Below are 20,885 nucleotides of genomic sequence, written 5' to 3'. Positions count from 1 at the left end.
AATAGATTATTTTATATAAAGGAGGTATATGTTGCCATTTCTTCTTGGCATTATGAAGTAAGAAATCAGGGCCACAATTGTATAAATTCTGTGAGGTCCCTGGCACGGTTTACGCCCTTTGGGGCCGCAGGTGTCGGCCCACAGGTGGGGCCGCTCCGTGGCGGCCAGGCTTCAGTCTCATCGATGCAGGAACCGCAAGAACACTGTAATGATTTTAATTTAAAGGTAAGTTTGTTTAATTCACAGAACTGTCCGTTATTCTGCCATTATGGGCTTCTTATTCCTCGGGGGTACTAAAACATACTTTTCTTCATATATTATTGATGGTAATAACATGGGTCAGTTGTTTTTTTTAAGTGCCTTTGTTGGAAAAATTAAAATTTGCCAATCTAAGAGAGTCTCCCCAGTTTTATTTTGAAATTTTACTAAGTAGTGGAGTCTAGGAATATTGAAGCCACTATTTTATATGAGCAGCAATCTATCTGGACTAAGGGGCACCCCCACTTAGCCTCTGCCTTTTCCTAGCATTCAAAGCCAGGATTATGCTGATAAAAAACAGATACACATACTTAAGCATTTCGTCTGGGGAGTCATTTTGGGGGGCAGGAAATCTCAATGCCTGAGAATCATTTTGAGAAACTGATTATTTTGGCACTTTTACAAATATAGATTTTTAAAACAGAAATGCTTGTAAGTGCAGTGGATTATGCATTTGAATTATTGCAAAAACACGTTTGGTTTCCATCTATATCATTATTCTTTAAAATGTCATGCTTTGTACATCCTTGTATTTGAAGGGATTTATAGTATGATACCAAGAAATTAGATTCACCAAAAGGCAATTCTAAGTTTCCTTTTAAAGTTTACTTAAGTGCTTCCTTTACTATCATCTCTGCTTTACTTAGTTCCGTTTGATTGCTCTATGGTGGCGTTTTGCCTTTCAGTTCTTTGGTGTCTTCTTTTCTCATTTTACCACTTTTAAAAGTTGAAGTGAACAGAACAACAAATGAAAATTGTATCTATAAAATACAAAAGAAAGCTTTTCACAGAAATATAAAACTTGGGTTTCTATTTGACTAGACTCTGGTATGTGTGTGGGAACCGGAGTTGGCATTTCAGTCCCTGAAGTTCCAGAAAACGAGTCTGTGCTTTGTGGTGGACTCGAGCTCTCACGTGCTCCTCCCTGGAAACTTCCCGGGCCCTCACTGTGTGTGCATGTCCACTCCCACTGTCATACAACGGGCGGTGGGGAGATGAAAGTGGTCCGCCAGTGATTTCCCACCGTCACAAATTTGGAACAGGTCGAGACTGAGAAAATTTGGTTCCCGCCTGGAGTTAGTCTATCCACCGTGATCCTGGATCTTCACTTATTAGGGAATTGAGAGCATCTCTTAGGAGAAAAGCAAGTTACATGAGGTATGTGTTTACCCGTTGTTACTCTGTTCTGAGCCCTTCACCGGCATCATCCGATTTCATCTCACGGCGCCTGTGCGGTGGGTTCCAGCTACAGGCCTCTTTCATTTGAGAGGATTGAGGGGTGGGGAAGTTCTCAGGCCCACTTTCCCTTAGTAGTCCTGAGCCCTGGATACAAATCAGCACACTACTAACTTTTGCTGTGCAAGTTTTGATTTGCAAGTTTTTATGTACTGTTTCACATCTTGAATCTTTTTGACCCTCAGAACTATGCTGTGAAGTATCAGGAATTTTATTATCTATTCAAGCCAACTTTAATACTATGGCCAATTCAGTAGCTTTTCAATTTGTCATTCTTCTTCATCGGTCATTTTTTAAAAAATAAACTTTTCTGATATGTTGTATGCAAGGGGAGTGGAAGGTCATCATGCCAGGCCCTGTTTCTGGTCCACACCTGTAAGCATTTAGTGCAGTGCAGGCACGTGGTGAACATTGGCGTGTCAGCTGTGATTGATGGCGATAAGATAACTTGTTAGTAGCCTTTTGCATGCATGATCTCCTTTCATCTTTATGAGTATCCTATGAGAGAGCTGCTGTTATAGGTAGTGAAATATATTATGCTTACTTTTATAAATAAGCATAACTTTCAAATCCACAAATGCTCATTGAGTAACCACTCTTTGAAGGTTGTTAAATCCTGTAGAGAATAAGTAGGCTGGTAAACACTGTTCTTACCCATGGAGGAGGCAAGGCCCTAAATTGCTGTAATGGAAGTCAGCTTTAATATTATGAGCATAATAAAAAACTTGCAAACAAAGAGAATGGAGGTGCAATCCAGTGGGGCCAAGTCATGATTGGTTAGATGAATCAGGACAAGATGACCTTTGGAAGGAAAGAGGGTGTCATCAGACCAGAGAACAGGCAGTACAGCGCTCCAGACTCAGAACAATGAGAACAAAGCACGGAGAGACCAAAGGCGCAGGCTGTCTGGCTGGGCAGGAGTGTGGGGCACATGCAGAGAATAGTAAAAATGGACATTTTTTTATTGAGCAGTGACTAAGGCAGGCATTATGTGAACAATTTACGTGGACTGTTTTACTACCCAGCATCCTTTGATGTAAGTACTGTTCTTGTCCTTATTTTGCAGACGAGAGCACTGAGGCCCAAAGAGGCTAAAAGACGCCCCAGATCACAGTTAGGATCTGGTGGGGGCAGGTCTCAAATCCAGGCGTTCAGACTGGGGAGCCACACTTTCAACCAACAGCCCGCACAGCTGGCCTCCTTTTCCTCCCCTGTAAGAAACTGGAGGGAGGAATCCGTGCTTTATGACTGCAGGCTTCAGTGCCCAATATTAAGTGTAATGTTAAACCCAACTAAAATTTATGTAGAGCTGAAAAAATATTTAAAGTACGGTTGCTGTTTTGCAGTAGAGAAAATTGGTAGTCCTGTTTTTATTAGGATATGTCAAGTTTTATGTACACAGTGTTGATTTTACCTAAATGAGTATCTCCACTGTTTTTCTAGATATTAAAAATGCAAAGAAATGAAAATATTTACTGAGTTCTGTATTTAAAAATTTAACTTTCAAGTTATTGAAGTTAAGGGGATAGTATGTAATTAGCTCTGCAGTATATATCTCCTAGATGTAAGGAGAGAAGCGATGTTTATTTGATAACACATAGCACTCATCCTTTGATTAAGGACATGGGTAAAATTCTTTGCTGACTCACCTTAATTCATTGCCTTGTTGCATTATTTTATTGAGGATGAATGAGTCTGGCCAGCCACCTTCCCCTTTGGTTTAGGCTGCTAAAGTTAAAGTGTGAACCATCGGGTAAAATGTCTTCTTAAAACCCATTTCAACGAGGCTTTGCAGAATAATTACCAAACCTGAAATTATAATCTTTTCTTCGATTATGACATCAGCTAATACATGTTTAAAGCTAAGCTGGTTCCAGATGACTCACGGGCCCGTATGTATATTATCAGGAAGGAAATATAGGTGACAGCCATCAGGACAGGGAAAGAAGGCAGTGGCATTGGCAGCCTGTCTTGTCTCTTCATGAGTAATGACCACTCTGTCCTGGCTCACCCATGCTCTTTTCCCTGCTGAGGCTGGGCTGGGCGACTGGACGAAGCCCCTTCTACTGGTGGGGTTCCGTGGTCCTCGTGACGATGCACAGCCCTTGAAGTCGTTTGGCTGTGGCGGGACTGCAGTTTGCGGTGATGGAGTTCCATGTGGCTGAGACGGGCAGTGAGGCTTCTTTGGTTCACAGTCCAAAAAGACAGAATAATTGATTGCAGATATTCCAGTCTTCTTAACTTAAATTATGGATTGTATTTTAAATTCAGCTTTAAAAAAAGTTAAAATAGTTTTCTTTCCTGCAGGACTTACCTAGTCATTATCTCTAAACGGTCCCAAAACCAAAGTATCGGTGATTGTCTGTACGTCAGGTGGTCCCGTTTCTGCCTCGTTCCCATTTCCTCCCCTCCCACGAGTCACCTCTCTCCTTATGTGTTCCTGTGTTTCTTTGAGCGGGTGTCTCCAGTTATGCGGGCGCAGGCTTATTTCCCGCTTTCTCATACCAAATATAGCATGCTGTGGACATTGGCTTTTTCACTTACTAATATATTTTGGGGATCCTTCTATGTCTGTAGATAGCTTGCTTTTCTACTGTGTTTACTGCTGCATAGTATTCTATCATATTGCTGCACTGTGGTTTGTGTCATCAGTTTCCCCACTGATAGGCATTGGGGTTGATTCTAGCCTTTTCCTGTTAGAAACAGGGCTGCAGTGAAGGGCTTTCCCTGCGTAATTGAAATTCATCTCCATGTCAAATCACAACGGGTACATTATTGTCAGTTTAATGCCCAATTTGAAGATTTTTATTTTTGTGAGAAATTTTACACAACATAGCATTAGAGAAGACAAAGAATATCATCATGTATATAGAATATTTCTTATACATTATGCCACAGATAAAAATAGATTAGAATGTCTATGTACATATATAAATAATTTTGATAGCATCTCTGTCAGAGTTTTTAAATAAATTTTCTGCACAGTATCCATATGCCATTTTTTGAAGTAATTTCATTTTTCTTAGTAATTTCCAATGAGGATATAATTTTCAACTAGCATTTTTTGTCCCCAACACTGAATTTTTTCTGTGACTTTGACATTTTTTTCAGAGGACAGTATAGTGATGAATATTTAGGAAGTAATTAAGAGAGTTTTGTATGAAGAACAAACCAAAATAAATGCTGTCAGTGTGAACCATGAGAATTTTTTTTAAATGGCCAGGGTCTTCCCGTTCAGTAATGGCACGGCTTGTCACAGACTGCCCCACCCACTGAGAATAGCTAGAAGCACTAGACAACATATTTTTAAAAATAAATTTGTACTTCTGGAAATAGTATGTGTATTTTTCCCTGTTTTTCTTGCTACATACAGCCAAAAAACCCTGGTACATCAGTTAGGTTTCTATAATGCCATTTGTAGTCCTTCAACAAAAAAATGAAATACTTGAGTATGTATCTAACATAATATGTGCTCTGATGAAAACTATTGAAAGGAATCGAAGATGTTTGGTGAAAACTGATGAAAGAAATTGAAGATGACCTAAATAAATGGAGAGACATACCATGTTCATGGATTGAAAGACTCGACATATTACTGATGTCCATTCTCCCCTAATTGATACAATGTTAACACAGTTAGTATCAAAACCCCAGTAAAATTGTTTGTAGTTATGGGCAAGACTATTCTGAGCTATGTACAGAAAGGCAGAGGAACTGGGTGACCTAAAACAATTTTGAAAATGAATAAAGTAGGAGAGATTATTCTATCTGATTTCAAGACTTCCTATATAACTACAGTAATCAAGATTGTATCTTATTTACTGGAAAGAAGGACACATACATCAATGAAACAGAAGAGAGAAACCAGAAAAGTCCCACATAAATACATCCAACTGACCTAATAAGGGTGTGAAAACAATTCGGTGGAGGAAGGATGGGCTTTCCAAACAAAGGTGCTGCCAGTTAGACATCCATAGACAAAATAATAAACTTGACCTAAACCTTACATAGTATACAAAAATTTATTCTGAAGGATCACTGCTTGAAATGCAAAATGATAAAAAATTTGGACAAAAACAAAAAATCTTTGGGACCTGGGGTTTGATGAAGACATCTTGGATATAACACCAACAACTTTATTCAGAAAATAAATAATTGAGAAATTAGAGTTCATCCAAATTAAACCCAGTCTGCAGTGCTTCTTCTCCTTGGACATTTGCTGATGAGAGTCAGGGCTTGAGTCCAGCATAAGGCTACCGATAAGAAGTGTGGTGACAGATCAGTTTTCACCTATTTCATGGCAGCTGCAGAAACAAAAAATAGAGGTCGGGGTGACTAGAAAACTTGGATCTGTTAAACAATCAAATTGAAATTCTAGAACTGAAGAAAATATCTGAAGTTAAAATCTCAGTAGATGGGTTTAAGAGCATATTTGACACAGCAGAAGAGAAAATTGATGAATTGAAGAGTGGTTATTGGAAAAAAAATTAACTGAAGAATGGGGAGGAGAAAACATAAATACAGAAAAGTGCCCAAACACATCTGAACCACAATGGGATACAGGCATGTAATTCAATTCCCAGGAGAAGAGAGGTTAAAGCGTTATTCAGGGAAGGAATCAGTATTTGAAGAATTACTTACAGAAAATTTCTAAAACTGATGCGAGACATGATTTAAGAGAGAGTCAAGGAGCTCTGCTTGCCCTAAGTAAGATAAATACAAACAATCAAACATGAGTCCATCATGGTAAAACTAAAATATTGCTGAAAATAAAAGAAAAAGAGACAAATTTTTTAAATTGCCAAAGGAGAAATGCCTCCAGTGGAGAACAGGGAGACAGACCATCGACTATTAAAATTAGAATTTGCTGGCTCTGAAGCATGAAGAAAAGGTGGAAGTCAGAACACATGCCCAGAATGCTGAAAGAGAACAGCTCTCACTGTGAAGCCTGTACGACAGAAACACTCCCTGAAAAGGCAGGCCGACTAATTTGTAGTGAGAGAACATAGAACAGTGGTTGTTTGAGGCTTTTCCTTAATGCAGGGATGTGTGGCCAATAGGAACCAGGAGCCTTTTGGGGTGATGGAAATGCTCTGTTCCTTGATCGTGGTGGATGTTTATGAAAACTCTTCAGATTGTGTGCCTCAAACAGAAGCAGTTTGCTGTTCTGAAATTACACCCCAGTAACGTTGACTTAAAAACTGAAGGCAGATTTCTGCTTTTGGCTAAGATTAAGAAAGGAGAGACTAGATTTACCCTCCCATCTGAAACTACTTAGAAAGTACACAAATGAAAGTACACAATGAAACAGTGATTTTTATGACACTGGACATCAAGCCATGACAGATGGTGATCTTTGGGAGGTGGGCGCCCAGCTGAAGCCCAGGGGTCTCCCTGAGGTGAGACTGAGAGGTGAGGCCGGTGAGGTTTGGGTTCGCAGAGCTGAGTCCTGACAAGTGCGTGGTGGAGTACTTCCTCCACTTGAGGAAGCTACCTGAGGCCAGGGTAAGAATCACCTGAAAGGTCCTGAGGGCAAATCCTCGGTGACTGCTCCCGCCAGGCAGCCTGGAGAACCTCTGAGTTCACAGGGCATGGGGCTGAGTCTGTGAGTGGTTTCGCTGCAGTAGTGGGGCAGAACTACCCTCAAGTTAAACTCTGGCCTGGTCTGCCCTACCCACGAAATGAAAGGATCAAACTGTCTCCAAAGTAAGAGAGTTGCTAGGTTAAAGTTGCTAGGTTAAATCAGGCAGTTTGGTTGGTTGTGCAGGAACGATGAGAGCTGGTTCCCACGGTCTGTGCCGCCCCAGTGGCCTGGCTGTGGAGGGGACACCAGGGGGGAGAGATGAAAAGGCAGCCCTTCTGGAGCGTCCCCGAGAACCTGGTGACTCCCGTTGGTTTCCACTGGCAGGGGACTCCGACTTCACATCCATCCTTCCGGGAACTCAGAACTCGGGCTGTGTAAGTCAGGTCGCAGTTGCTGTTCCTTTGATTTGGTGTTCAAGTGCCTTTTTTTCCTTTTAATGAAAGGAAGAGCAGCTTTATGCTATGTTTGTTCCCCGCGGTGGGAGTCCACGTCACTTTTGATGGGTGTTGAAAATACTTCACTTTGTGGAGATTCATCTTTATCTCAAACATAACCTTAGTCCAAAAATCAGGTAGAATAATTTTTCCCACTTTATTCTTCCTAAAAATTCTTTTAGCGGTTCTAGTTCCTTTGCCTTTCCTTATAAACTCCAAAATGATCTTGTCTCTAATTTGTCTATAGTAGTAAAAATCATCCCTTTTTCTAATACAAACATTTGTTGAGTGTCCAGACACTTCCATCAATGCTCCAGGTGAGTGGTTGACATGCAAGCCTGAAATTGCATGGCACGACCCCTAAATTACCTGAAGCAAAGCCTGGAGAGTAGAGAAACCCGTCCTGTTCCCAAGGTGGCTTCTGGTGCCATCACAGCTCTATTTGGAGCCTTGCACAAACGTATTATATGTCCACAAACATGAGCCCAGACAGATGTGTGTTTGCGTGTTGCAAAACCCCCAAACATTAGCTCTAACTCCATTTACATTTGTGCCTGGAATGTTTCTTACCATGTTTACGTAACTCCTCCTTAACAACTCCTATTCTGGCAGGGAACATGGTTGCTAGCTGAGGATGCGAGGAGCCCGAGCTCAGAGAATGCCACCTACCTTGATTTAATTGCAGTAGAAACTCTGGATACAGTCATGTTGTCACCTTAGAGGATGGAGCAGTGACATTTGGCACAGTTTCAAACCAGAGGAAATTTGACATTCTAAGAAATGTCCTAATCCTCTTAAAGAAGCCTTCCTTTCAGGACCAGCAAAAACTTTTGTTCTCGGAGTTCTCTAGACTATGGCAAATCGGTCTAAACAGAACCGCACTTAGTCTCACTGTCCTTGGATTCTGCTTCTCCAGTGGTTGGGGGGGAGTTTCCTTCCTTATCTTCTCTCCTCTGAACTCTTTTTTTCTCCCCCTCTTTCTCTTTTCTTTTTTGTAAGTGATTCCTTCAGAATGTTGCACAGTGAAATCTTAGGCCTTTCTCTAAGAAGTTTTAAAAAGCCGTCCACAAATCCAATGTCACTGATGCCTTCTATTGAACAGGGCGACTTTTGTCTTCCATTGTCACAGGAGAAGGCTGATCTGGGAGGCATAGAGCCAAACAGCAGATGACTCAGAGCCCCTTCCCTTCTCTGGGTTGCCTCATCTCCGTGGCCCCCCTGCAGGGAGAGAGCAAGGGTCTGGCTGGGTTGAGGACTTCATCTGTAGTACACGCAGAGCTGGCCACTAGTCTGCTTGTTGGAACCTGATAGGGCACTCCAGGTAACTCTGAAGCCAGGATGTAATCTCTACCTGTGGGAGGTCTGCCCTGAGCATTTGCCACACCCAGACCTTTGGAGCAGGCCGGCTGAGAGAAGGCTGAAATGGTGGTGGCGTGTGGTGGGTTTTACCCTGATTTCTTGTTTCCTGTATGTGGTATGCAAAATGACTAAGTCCTGCATCTGTTTCTGTTAATAATCACAATGGAGCCGCAATAACGGAAGGTTGTATGCTATTTTAAAAATATTCCGGTATATCAGTATACCCAGTTATTTGCAAGTTTCAACCTTGGAATTTCACCTCCTGCTCCCTGGAGCAGGCAGGACAGAGTACAGAACTTCTGGGCAGCCCTGAGGTCCACACGTCATGTAAAGGCTGCTGAGCCACCCGGTCACCTAGGAAGCAGGCAGTGGAGGGGAGGCAAGAAAGATTCCCCCTGTGACATTTTCTGTGTTACCACTACTCGTAAACATTTGATTTGAAAGGTTGGAAGAGTTGTTCAGATTCATAGTCCCTTGCATAAAATGTGAAGAGCTGAGTATGTCTCAGAATTCAGCAATGTCCAGGTTTTAGCAGGGGAATAAACGTAGCATATAGTAATGTTCCCACTGGGATCGGGGACAGCACCCCACAGTCAAACACATTAATATTTCTTCAGGGGGAAAAAGGAATATTCACACAAAGAGGAATAAATTAAAAGTATTCGTGTCAGCTCCTGTCACATTTTGCTGCTAAATGTGTTTGCTTTCAACTTGGTTTTTATCTTTCAACTTTCACATTGTGCACGTAAGGGGCTGTGGACGTGTGTTGCAGGTGGTAGAAGTGGAGCGGGACAAGCCGAGTCGAGGCCTGGTGTATTTAACAGAGGCCGATCACGGGGCCGGCCCTTGTGATGGTGCGGCTCTCCCTACTGGCTACTTTCTCCTCCGCTTTCTTTGCTTTTCTGTCAGACAGGAGTGATATTTGCTTTATGGGCTGTTGTAAGGATAATAAGCTCACATTAAACAGCAACATAATGATCGACATGTAGTGAGTGTTCATTCAACGCTAGCAATTCCAATTTTGCCTCATCCCTCCCCCTGTCGGTTTACGAGATGAAAATGTACTGGCGTGGTGATGGCGGTGGTGGTGCCGCTGGGGGAAGGGGCCTCAGTGGTTTGGGTGGTCCTGATTTCACTGCAGAATGAAAAACTCCAAGTTTCTGTATTGTAAACTCATTTCTTCTTAAATGACTAGTACCACCTTAAAATTGGTTTGCAAAATGATTAGACTTTTCAGTGCTGAATGAATGTTTTGATTAAGATATTTCAATCTCCTGAACGCTTCGTTGTAACTATCTGTGGAAGGAATGAATATTTACCCCTTGCTGATTTGCGTTTATGAGGCCCTCTTACAGTTTCTATCTAGTCCCTCTTCTTTTAGAAGATATGTGGAAAGGGCATGGTCGATGATGCTAGCACTCTAACAAAGATATAACAGGTTTATAATGTAGTATATTGGAAAAATAGCACTGGAAGATGTCTTTCCAATTTTACCAAAAAACTGCAAGGACATTAGTGAGCTTTGTAGGGCAAAACAATTTATTTTAAAGTATCTTTTGTAAAATGAGCTTCTGTTTTTATATTTGTAAAGGCCTTTCTTCTAGAAGTTGGGGCAGGGAATGGGGTGATCTTTGAAAAGAATTGCCTTTTGTTTATAGCCTCATCTTGTCCTTTGTAATCCATCAACAGAAATTCAAGTATCGACATCTGTTCTAATGATGCATTATCTTCACATGCAGGAGATTTTATTTTTCTGTCCTTTCCCTGTAATTCATGAAGGCTTGTGATTACAGATGCTTTCTCTACTGTATTGTTTGGCGTAGAGACAGAAGAATTACAACAGGAGGTTTTCAAGAGACTAGAGATGTTAGCTCTCTGGTGTGCATTTGCTTTGCAGGACTTGGTAGCACTTCCATGGGCCAAAGTAGATCAGCCTCTGCTCATCTGTATTGTGTTGCCTTCCTTCACAGCTAAACTATCAGCAAAAGGTCGGCATCATGTACTGCAAAGCTGGACAGAGCACGGAAGAAGAGATGTACAACAATGAATCAGCTGGCCCAGCCTTTGAAGAATTCCTTCAGCTGTTGGGAGAACGTGTTCGGCTCAAAGGATTCGAGAAGTATCGCGCACAGCTTGACACCAAAAGTAAGAAATACCTACACCCCCCTGTTGGGTTTATTTTCCTCCTGCTGTGTTGACGTTCACCTGCTAAATGGCGCATGAAACCACACAGCCACTTGTTGCAGAAAACTCCTAGTGGTGGAGGAGTGGGAGCCAGAGAGGGAGGGATGTGGCTGCAGAACAAGCAGGACCATGACCAAAGTGGCGAGGGTTAGACTGAGAAACGGTGTTGTCAGCAGTGTGTATGGAACAGAGTGGTGGGCGCAGATCTGCTTCTTGGACGGCGTGGCGTGACTCTCACTCTATTTAGCTGAATGTTAAAGTGATTAAAAACTCTAGCAACTTATGACCATCTGGTTCGTAAGCCCTAAAATTTTCAACTTGCATTAATTCAGTTCATAAGCCTCGTGTTTCTCTTTGAGTCAGCCTCTGCATAGTTTTTCTTATTTATTTTTGTATTCTTTTAATATCTAGGAGGGTTTTGTTTGCTTATTTTCTATTATTATTGTCCATCGTCAAATCTCTAAGAAAATAGGCTTCTTAGAGTCAGTGTTAGTTTGGCTCATAAAATGTGTTGATTAAAAGCACAATAATGAAGCAGTCTGTTTACTTACTGCTCATGAGCATAAGAGTTGTCCAGTCTCACTCCCCAAGCCATTAATAAAATAGTTAAGTTCACAGGTACCTATTTTGACTAGAGTATGTGGACTGCTGATGCATGGCTATGTGGAAGCAATTTTAAGATTTGTCTCCAGATCCATCCATTGACATCTTTGACCTTTTTCTTTGAGAGGGTCTTTGGATTAGCACATCAGTATCGCAGACTTCAGTAATCTCTCTGATTTTCCGCACAGGAAATTAAATAAGAAGTTGAGTCACAAAAACAGAAAAGCATTCATAAACTACTGCAGGGAAGAATTTCCCGTTGCCATGGTTTTGCTGTTGCCAACTTGGAAACGACGTGCTAGGGAGACTATTAAAACCCATAGATAGCCTAGACCCTAAAATATTATTTTAACATTTCATGCTCTGCTTGCAACAGCACACAGTTTTAAATCTCAATATGTCCTTTAAATCTCAGTCTGTCCTTAAACTCCTTTTGTCCAGATCTTCTGACATTTACTTAGTATAGACCATTCATGTTGCCCCAGTTTGTTGCAGTCTATGAGTTATCATCTCCACTGAGAGCTATTGAAAGGGTTGGGGAAGAGAATGCAATAAGCACCCTGATTCTGTAAATGAATGGCCACACTGGGAGCTGATAAGATTATCTATTATTTGTGTATTTACACATTCCCAGCCCCCTCTTGATGATGAAAAGCAACATGAGAAATGTATAGCAAGGCCATACTTAAGCAGTGTGGCATCGAGGAAGGCAGCAGAATAAGCAAAGTAATCATTCTGCCGGTGTTTTGCCCCAATATCCCAGCGACTGTAAAGTCACTAGACGCAGGTGAGCCTGGACAGCACAGGTTCCTAGGTATACATTACACCCAGAGGGAATGGTTCCTTTCCACTAAACTACTCTCCCTTGAGCCTCCTCGTGACCTTTCAGAGCATAGCTTCGGAGAGGGGTTCATAGTATTCTGTTCTTCAGAGGGCCGAGTGTCCTAAAGTGAGTGAAAAGTAGGGAAGTGCTTTTATTCTAGAGCCCCAAAGAAAACAGTATGTGTATTGTCTCTCTTACTCCCAGCTAATAGGGTCACAAACTAGAAGAGACCATTAGTCTCATCATTTAAACAGGTATTAAATAATAACAGACCACAAAAATAGGGACCAGCCAGCCTCTGCACACCCCAGTAGCCCCTTACTGGCCACGGCACCCCCAGAGATGAGACTTTGCTCTGTGTGCTGTGAGGTGATTTCACCACAGCTGATCTAACTTTATTTTGTGTCAAGAAACTTTTATTTCAGTGTAATCCTTAAAAAGAGAAAATGCTTCCCAGAATAAGCATTCCTAAGGAGTGAGAACCTCTCCATGTGACAATGTGGATGTCACTTGGATCTCTGGATTTGTAGTTTTTATCAAATTAAAACATTATTTGCCCATCTTCATTTCTCTATTTTTTCTGCCTCCCCCTTCCCTGAATTTTTAACTGGTTTTTCTGTTTTTGTTTGCATAATTCCTATTAATATATATTCAAATTCACTGTTTTTCTTTTCTTCCACAGTGTCTTAATCTGCTGCTAATACAATTCAATGAAATTTTCTCTTAGAATATTGTAATTTTCAGTTACGTTTGATTCTCTTTTCTTATAATTTCCTTTTCCTCCTCATTAGGTTCATACTGTCCTTTAAATCCTTGAACATATTTATAATAGCTGCTTTTAAAGTCCTCATGATCTAATTCCATCATCTCTGTCATTTGGAATATTCTGCTTTTGAGTTACATTTTTCCGCCTCACATGTGTGGTTATTTTGATTGGGTAGTGAACATTACATATATAAATGCTTAACTGTAGAATGCGTGGATTTTGTTATCTTCTTTCAGGAGTGTTGCGTTTGGTTCTGGTAGGCAGTTAAATTACTTACAAAACAGCCTGGTCTTCATGAAGCTTTCTTGAAGTGTACGTACCTAGAGCACCTCTTCTCTCTGACTAATTTGGTTCTAATGGTGAGGCAGGACTTTTCTTGACCATGGATACCTGCATCTTCAATGAGGCATCTCTATTCTGCTCATCCTCATGTGAACCGGGAGAATTGTTTGGCTTCCGATTCTCTGGTAGTGGTTCTTTCACCAATAGTTTTTCTTTGCATTGCTTTGGAATTTCATTCTTTGTGTATGCAATGTTTAATATATGGCCTGTATATTGTGGGGGACCCTTGTGCAGATGTGAGCCTCATCCACCTCTGGTACTATACCAAGCAGGCATCAGCCACCACAGGCTTCCTACACACCGTTCTATTTCGGCTCCCCCCGCAAAAAACCCTGCTCTGTGCCATTGTTCCAAAAGTACCTCCAGGTTTAAAACCCAGGAGAATTGTAGGGCTCACCTCTGATTCTCTTTTCTCAGGGATCACCGGGCAATGCCGCCTATTGTAAAATGTCTGAACAATTGCTTCAGACATGTTGTCAAGTTTTCTGCTTACTTACAATGGGAGAGCAAGTTCTGTAGTAAGGACTGTCATGGCAGGAAAGGGAAGTCCCTGATACTTCTTATAGATGCCATCTCATGTAATCTTCACAAACCCTGGTAGATATCAGTTAGCCCCATTTTACAGAATTTTTTTTAGATTAATCAACGAGTCGAAGGTTAGACAGCTAGTAAGCATTAAGGAGAATGAACAGATCCTAGTGGTGCAGTTAACGAAATAATCAGAGATTGCGGAGTCATCAGAGCATAAAGTAGAATAAGCGCAGCGAAGCCCAGAACTCTGCCTTGTGGCTGTGTCTTCCCTTCTCTCAGCCCTTGGGCTAAAAATACCTGATTCATCGCCGGAGACAGGTCTGCTTATCCTGTATTATAACTCTATTCAGATTCTAGTACTTTGGTAAAGGAGGGAGGGCCTGAGGGAAGGAAGAACTGATGGAATTATTGAACCATTTCTTCTTTTTCCCACTCTTTTATACAAAGCCCACTTCCCATCTCAGGAATAAGGAGTTCCAACAGACAAGCTCCCAGTGTGTCTGGGGTAGAAACAGCCCTGTGAGGATGGGATTTGCAGTGGCGGGTTAGGGTTCCTTTTCTTGTTTCCTTGTTTGGGTGGCATAACCCCCAGGTGCTTGACAATCCACTCACACTGAAGTAGCTGCAAAAATAAACTCCCCACCCAGCCATTTGTTATCTCAAAGCTGCCGACCACCCTCATTTTTACCCGTGAATGTGGATTGTTATGTTGGAAATTCGCTTCTGCCTGCGGCTTGTTTGTCAAATCAGCTAAGAGGAGACTTAGAAGCCCTTTGTTAATCATCCCTTCAAAGCCTTTATTAATTTGCTGCAATATTGGTGAATGTTTGTTTCTTCTCTTATTTTTTAACAGTGTGTGTTCCTAAAAAAGCATTGATACTCAGGGTCTTAGAAGACACTTAGACTTTTCATAAAGAAAATAAACCCTTCTTTCTGTGGAATATCTAGCCTTTGGTAGGGAAAAGGGTGAAACTAGCATCTTTAAAAGCTTTGCACATGACAAGGCCTACTTGGCGGCGTCCCAGAGACTAATGAGAAAAGGAGTCTTTTTAGCCTTCTTAACTGTGAATTGTATTATAGTGTAAAGTTTTTTGTCTTTGAGTGTTCCTGAGATGCACTTGGCAAAGAAATTAGGATATATAAAAGGCCCTACTTAAGGAAACGATGCTGTTTACCTGCACAAAATTCTAAATTCTAATCAGCACATTTCTTGAACATCTTTTATGGACTATAACTTTTCATATACATTATTTCACTTAATCCTCAGCACAGTGAGATTACACAGGAGCAGACAGGTAAAGGAACTTGATTGTGGTAATTTAGCAAATGATGCCACTGGCATTCAAATTCAGATCTTCTTACTTCCAAGTTGGGAATCCAGGTAATTGCAGGCATCTTGCAATGTGAGCAGTAGGTAGAAAGTAGTAGTGACTGATTCCTAAGTGTTAGCCTCATACCTTCTCTCGTCCTTCCCTCTCAGCATGTTAGCTGTGTTGAGAAGCCTGGAGTCCCAGGCTCGTTAAGGTGCACACTCACAGATCCCTTGTACTGACACAGTGTGAGTGTGCCTGTCACGGAGGAGGGTAGTACAGACTCTGCTTGATCTTGTCCTGATGACATTGAAGTAACGTTAACTCGCCTCCTGGTTGTAGCTAAAGGTACACTGAAAAAATATTAGTGAATCTGGTAGGTGGAATTCCTGACTTTCCCACATACATCACTGGTGAGTGAGAGAAGGAGTACCACAGGGCAGAAGTGTGCCTCCTCACAGATGCGGGCCAGTGTTCCCGAGATCAGAGCGTGTCCCTGGCTGAGTTTCTGAGCACTGATGTCAGACCCTGAGGTGAGGTTGCATGGACAGAAGCTCTGGGGGTCTGCAGTGGACGGCCCCCAGCAGCCAGCTACCCATCATAACATTTCAAACTGCAGTAAGAATCAGACCCACAGCCTGTCTGATTTTTGTCTTGGCATGTGATGTGTTTTCCAGTGGCGAGGGCATTAATAAACAGAACTTAAGCTTTCTTCATTCTATTGACTTTATTAGTCTACATGTGTTTATTTAATGAGATTACTTTTCTCCTTGTGTTCACAAATACTTAAAACTAGGAACTTTCAAAAAATCCGTCGAATAGGCTTGTTTTCCTTCATTTACCTTTTCTTAATTCAGACATATCCATTAGTAACCAGAAAATGGTTATATAAAAGTTTCATTAGCTTTTTCCTGATTCAGATTCATACACATAGACCTTTATCCTCCAAGTTTTAGAGTAACTAAAAGCAAAAGAGCTGAGCCTAAAGAGAAGTCAAGGATGAATATGACATTGACTGTGTCTGAAATGGCTCTACAAACGTATTAACCTGTTCATACCATCTTCCAATAGAAATACCCACCGAATGTGTAGGGTATTTTCACTTATCTATACCTTTCAAAGCAGCTAAGAAGAATATGCTTATCATTGCTCAATTACTCAGTGTCATCTTATCATCTAGTTTGAATATTAGAAAATTTACTTCCTATGGCTTAGCATAGAGTGCCGACCTTATTAGTGGGAATAAACCACTTGCAGTAGAATAACTTGAGGCAAATGACACGGTTATCAAGATGACCCATATGCTGCCCGAACTTACTTTTTAAGTTTTAAAGCCCCGTACAGACATGAAGGATCATTATCGTCTTTTCATTCCCCTTGTACAAGCATATTTTCCCTTCAAAATTAACTCCATATACTCTCCATACAAAGAAAAAGAGATTCTTGTCATTTTCCTGATCGTCATTCTGTTAAATTTTTCATGGTTTCAGGGTTTTAAGGTTGTTAAAACTATAATAACAACATTGGGTGCCTTATTCATTAGTGAATTCAGCAAAACTTTGTTTTCCATTCTGTCTGGTAAAGTTTAGCAAATTCTACTATGTACACAGTAATTTCAGGATTTGGAAATTCCTTTCTTCTCAGAAAGGAAAGTTCCATTGTTTTGGCCCTAGTTTCATCTTTAAAATGCTTGTGACTGTTTCCACACTGTTTGAAATTATCAGCAAAACTGGAGTTTTCTAAGGTCTCCAGAAGAAGGCTAGTCACAGCACACACATCACATGAAATGAGGCAGACAGAGGCGGGCCAGAAAGAACTAGGGTAGAGCAACAGATTATCCTCAGGGTTGTCTTGCTTGAGTTTTCCTCTCTGGCAGTAATCCTTATAGAATTAGACATACAAAGCAAAATGTCTGTCTGAAATGAGTACCGGATGACAGGTTTTTTTTCTAGTTCATTAATTTTGCTTAAAATTGATTTGAAACACATGTAAGTACACGTCAAAGCTGACACATTCACTTTAAAGTTTTAAAATGTACTAACTTGTTCTAGAGGTATTTATAGCAAAGAATCTTAGCGATAGATAAGTTCTTCCGACTCAAGACTTGTCTTAAACAGTTCGATTATTCACTGTAGTAATTTCTAGGGGGGTTGTGTGTGTGTGTGTGTGTGTGTGTGTGTGTGTGGTGGCAGTCATTAACATTTAGAAGATATTTTTCTTGGAGAGTTTTTTATATGTTGGTACATATATTTGCAATTTTGGAAAAGGAGTCTTCTTTTAGCTTGCTCTTAAAACCCTTTGCATTTTATGTCAGCTTCAAAAATAAGATCCTCCAAGAAGCTCAAGGTTGAAACTCAGGGCTCTAGAACTTCTTTATAAGTGTCTGCAAGTTACCCCTGTGGTCTATTCTTGGAGCAGCGCCTGAGGGCAGTGGAACTACTGCATTACAGTCTCCCTGGGGGTGTTTATTAAAATAGATTTTGCTACCCAGCCCTACACTTAGTGAGCAGCGTTCCTGGGGGTGAGGCATGGGGATTTGTCTTTTAAACTAGCTCCCCAGGAGACCCTGTTGCATGCTTAATTTTGCAACCTACTGCTCTTGATATATGCCAGAGGCTTTGTCTTGCAGCATCATTCTCTAAAATTCAGTGAAGTGTTTTGGTCCTCGGTTATGGTTGAGGGAGGCTTGAGTTGACCCAGGATGAATGCACTTCTGTTCATTTAGCAGCCTGTAAGTCCAGGTCCTTGGGATCTACAGTTAGTTCCTTTCAATTGAGCAGTTGGTAATTCTTGGGTTTCCGGGTATTTAGAGCACGTTGATTTATTGATGACTAAGTGGGTAGAGATCATTTTTGCTTTCCCCTAAGGAAGATGAGTGTCAAACACATTGCTAAAAAATCATGAGACATTGCTATAATACCTACGTCATTTATTGTTAAAATCTTGATACATTTTCATCTGTTTGGTAAGAAATAGTTTTATTGCTTGAATCAAATATTTGAAAAGATGTTCTTAACTTGATGTCTGTGGAAAGAAGTCAGAAATCTATGAACTTGAGTGGGAAATAATTTTTTTAAATATATTTTATTGATTATATCATTACAGTTGTTCTATTCCCCCCTTCATTCCCCTCCACCCGCACCCTCCCTCCCCCACCATTCTCCCCCCCCCCCTTAGTTTATAACCACGTGTATCAAGTTCTTTGGATTCTATATTTCCCGTACTATTCTTGCCCTCCCCCCTCTCTATTTTCTACCTACCGTCTATGCTACCTATTCTCTACCTTCTTCCCTCTTCTCCTCCTTCCACTCCCCTGTTGCTAACCCTCCATGTGATCTTCATTTCTATGGTTCCACTCCTGATCTAGCTGTCCTCTCGGTTTGCTTTTGTTTTAGGTGTGGTTGTTAGTAACTGTGAGTTTGCTGTCCTTTCACTGTTCATATTTTTATCTTCTTTTTCTTAGCTAAGTCCCTTTAACATTTCATATAATAAGGGCTTGGTGATGATGAACTCTTTGAACTTGACCTTATCTGAGAAGCACTTTATCTGTCCTTCCATTCTAAATGAAAGTTTTGCTGGATAAAGCAATCTTGGCTGTAGGTCTTTGGATTTCATGACTTGGAATACTTCTTTCCAGCCCCTTCTTGCTTGTAAGGTCTCTTTTGAGAAATCCGCTGACAGTCTGATGGGTACTCCTTTGTAGGTGACTGTCCCCTTATCCCTTGATGCTTCTAGGATTCTCTCCTTCATTTTGGTCTTGGCTAGTGTAATTCTGATGTGCCTTGGTGTGGTCCTTCTTGGGTCCAACTTCTTTGGGACTCTCTGAACTTCCTGGATTTCCTGGAAGTCTATTTCCTTTCCCAGACTGGGGAAGTTCTCCTTTATTATTTGTTCAAATATGTTTTCCACTCGTGGCTGTTTCTTTCCCCCTTCTGATACCCCTATAATTCGGATGTTGGAACGTTTAAAGATGTCCTGGAGGTTCCTAAGCCTCTCCTCATTTTTTTGAATTCTCATTTCTTCCTTCCTTTCTGGTGGGATGTTTTGTTCTTCCTTCTGGTCCATTCCATTGATTTGAGTCCCAGTTTCCTTTCCATTGCTATTGGTTTCCTGTGCATCTCCCTTCATTTCAATTAGTTTAGCCTTCATAAGTTCCTCTAATTTGTGACTTTGTTTCTCTAATTTGTGACTGTAATCTACCAATTCTGTGAGCATCCTGATAAATAGTGTCCTGAATTGTGTTTCTGAGAGGCTGGCAATTTCTTGGTCGCTTAGAGTTATTGGCTCTGGGACTTTGAGTTCTTCTCGCGCCATCTTTCGGGTTGTTCGTGCCTGTTCCATAGCAGGATCAGAGCCCTAAAATGTTCAGAAGAGGGCAACTAAGTCGCTGGGTTGTGACGTTGTATGTGGGGGCGGGGTCAAAGAGGGACAGTGGCTCTCACTGGTATTGCAGGGCAACTAAGTCGCGGGGTTGTGACACTGTATGTGGGGGCGGGGTCAAAGAGGGACTATGGCATCCTGTCTGCCGCCTTCCGCCACGGCCCTCACCGGTGCCGCAGTTGCTGCTGTCACCGGGCCCAGGCGTTTCGTCCCACTGCACGCGAGTGTGCCACTGCCGTCAGCCCTCGCCCCCTGGGGCCTGCGTGGTCTGTCTCACTGTGCACAAATATGCGCCCGCGGTCTGCCCCGCACCCCAACTGGTTCCCGTCTGCCTGCGCGCCTGGGTCGGGGGCCCTGTCCTGCCCGACCCTGCTCGCTGCTGGCTCCGCCCCTCTTACCTTCCCGTTGAAGGGTTAGATGTATTCAGACTTCCGTATAATTCAATTTTCTGTCCTTTGGTTGTGTCTTTGTTTCTCCAAATCTTTGTTGTATTCAAACTTGGTTGTGGGAGAAGACACAGTGTTTCCACCTATGCCTCCATCTTGGCTGTAGTCCGAGTGGGAAATAATTTTATATTTATTTTCATTGACCCTGTCAACCAATGGTGGCAGTGCCAATTCAGCACCAACAGGAACCCCAGTTGCAGGTATGGTGAGGTAGGAACCTATTCGGTGTACACAGCTCAGTTATGATGCGGTGTAGCTGGGGAGTGATACGGCCGTGAGGCGATGCCCCTCTCTGGCTAGATGGCTCTGCCGGCTCTTCTCCACGCTGGTCTGCAGAGATGTCTTCATTGTGTAGCCTTTGGTGTTTTGTCTTTGGCATTTCAGCTCTTGATGGGAAAATGCAGTCTTCCATGGAAAGGGAAGTTCATTCCCTGAGTCAGAGGGGAGTTGACTTACATAGAGAGAAATTCCTACCCTGGACTTTTTTGGTCCGTCCTCATGCAGATGAGGACTCCAAATCCTTACAGTTTGATTGGTCCAAAAAGCACTGTCCTGATTGGTTGGAGAAGATGCTAATGAGGCTATAGCTGTACAACTCTGTGTGGATGGGGAAAGTCTCAGTTCTATTG

The 20,885-nt window shown here is 41.8% G+C and overlaps 1 protein-coding gene across 9 annotated transcripts in view; it reads left to right on the top strand.

Moving 5' to 3' along the window:
- SIPA1L1 (signal induced proliferation associated 1 like 1) overlaps positions 1–20,885 on the top strand; it is a 328,871-nt gene that overhangs the window by 224,871 nt on the left and 83,115 nt on the right. For all 9 annotated transcript variants that reach the window (XM_037031572.1, XM_037031571.1, XM_037031573.1 and 6 more), the window contains one exon: positions 10,842–11,016. In XM_037031572.1, the coding sequence (XP_036887467.1) occupies positions 10,842–11,016 (175 nt within the window). The remainder of the gene's footprint in view (positions 1–10,841; positions 11,017–20,885) is intronic.

This window comes from Sturnira hondurensis, unplaced genomic scaffold, assembly GCF_014824575.4.
Source record: "Sturnira hondurensis isolate 20B ecotype Veracruz unplaced genomic scaffold, ASM1482457v3 Scaffold0021143, whole genome shotgun sequence".
NCBI lineage: Eukaryota > Metazoa > Chordata > Mammalia > Chiroptera > Phyllostomidae > Sturnira > Sturnira hondurensis.
Note: the sequence above shows the minus strand (reverse complement) of the source record. Positions and strands in the feature narration are given on the sequence as shown.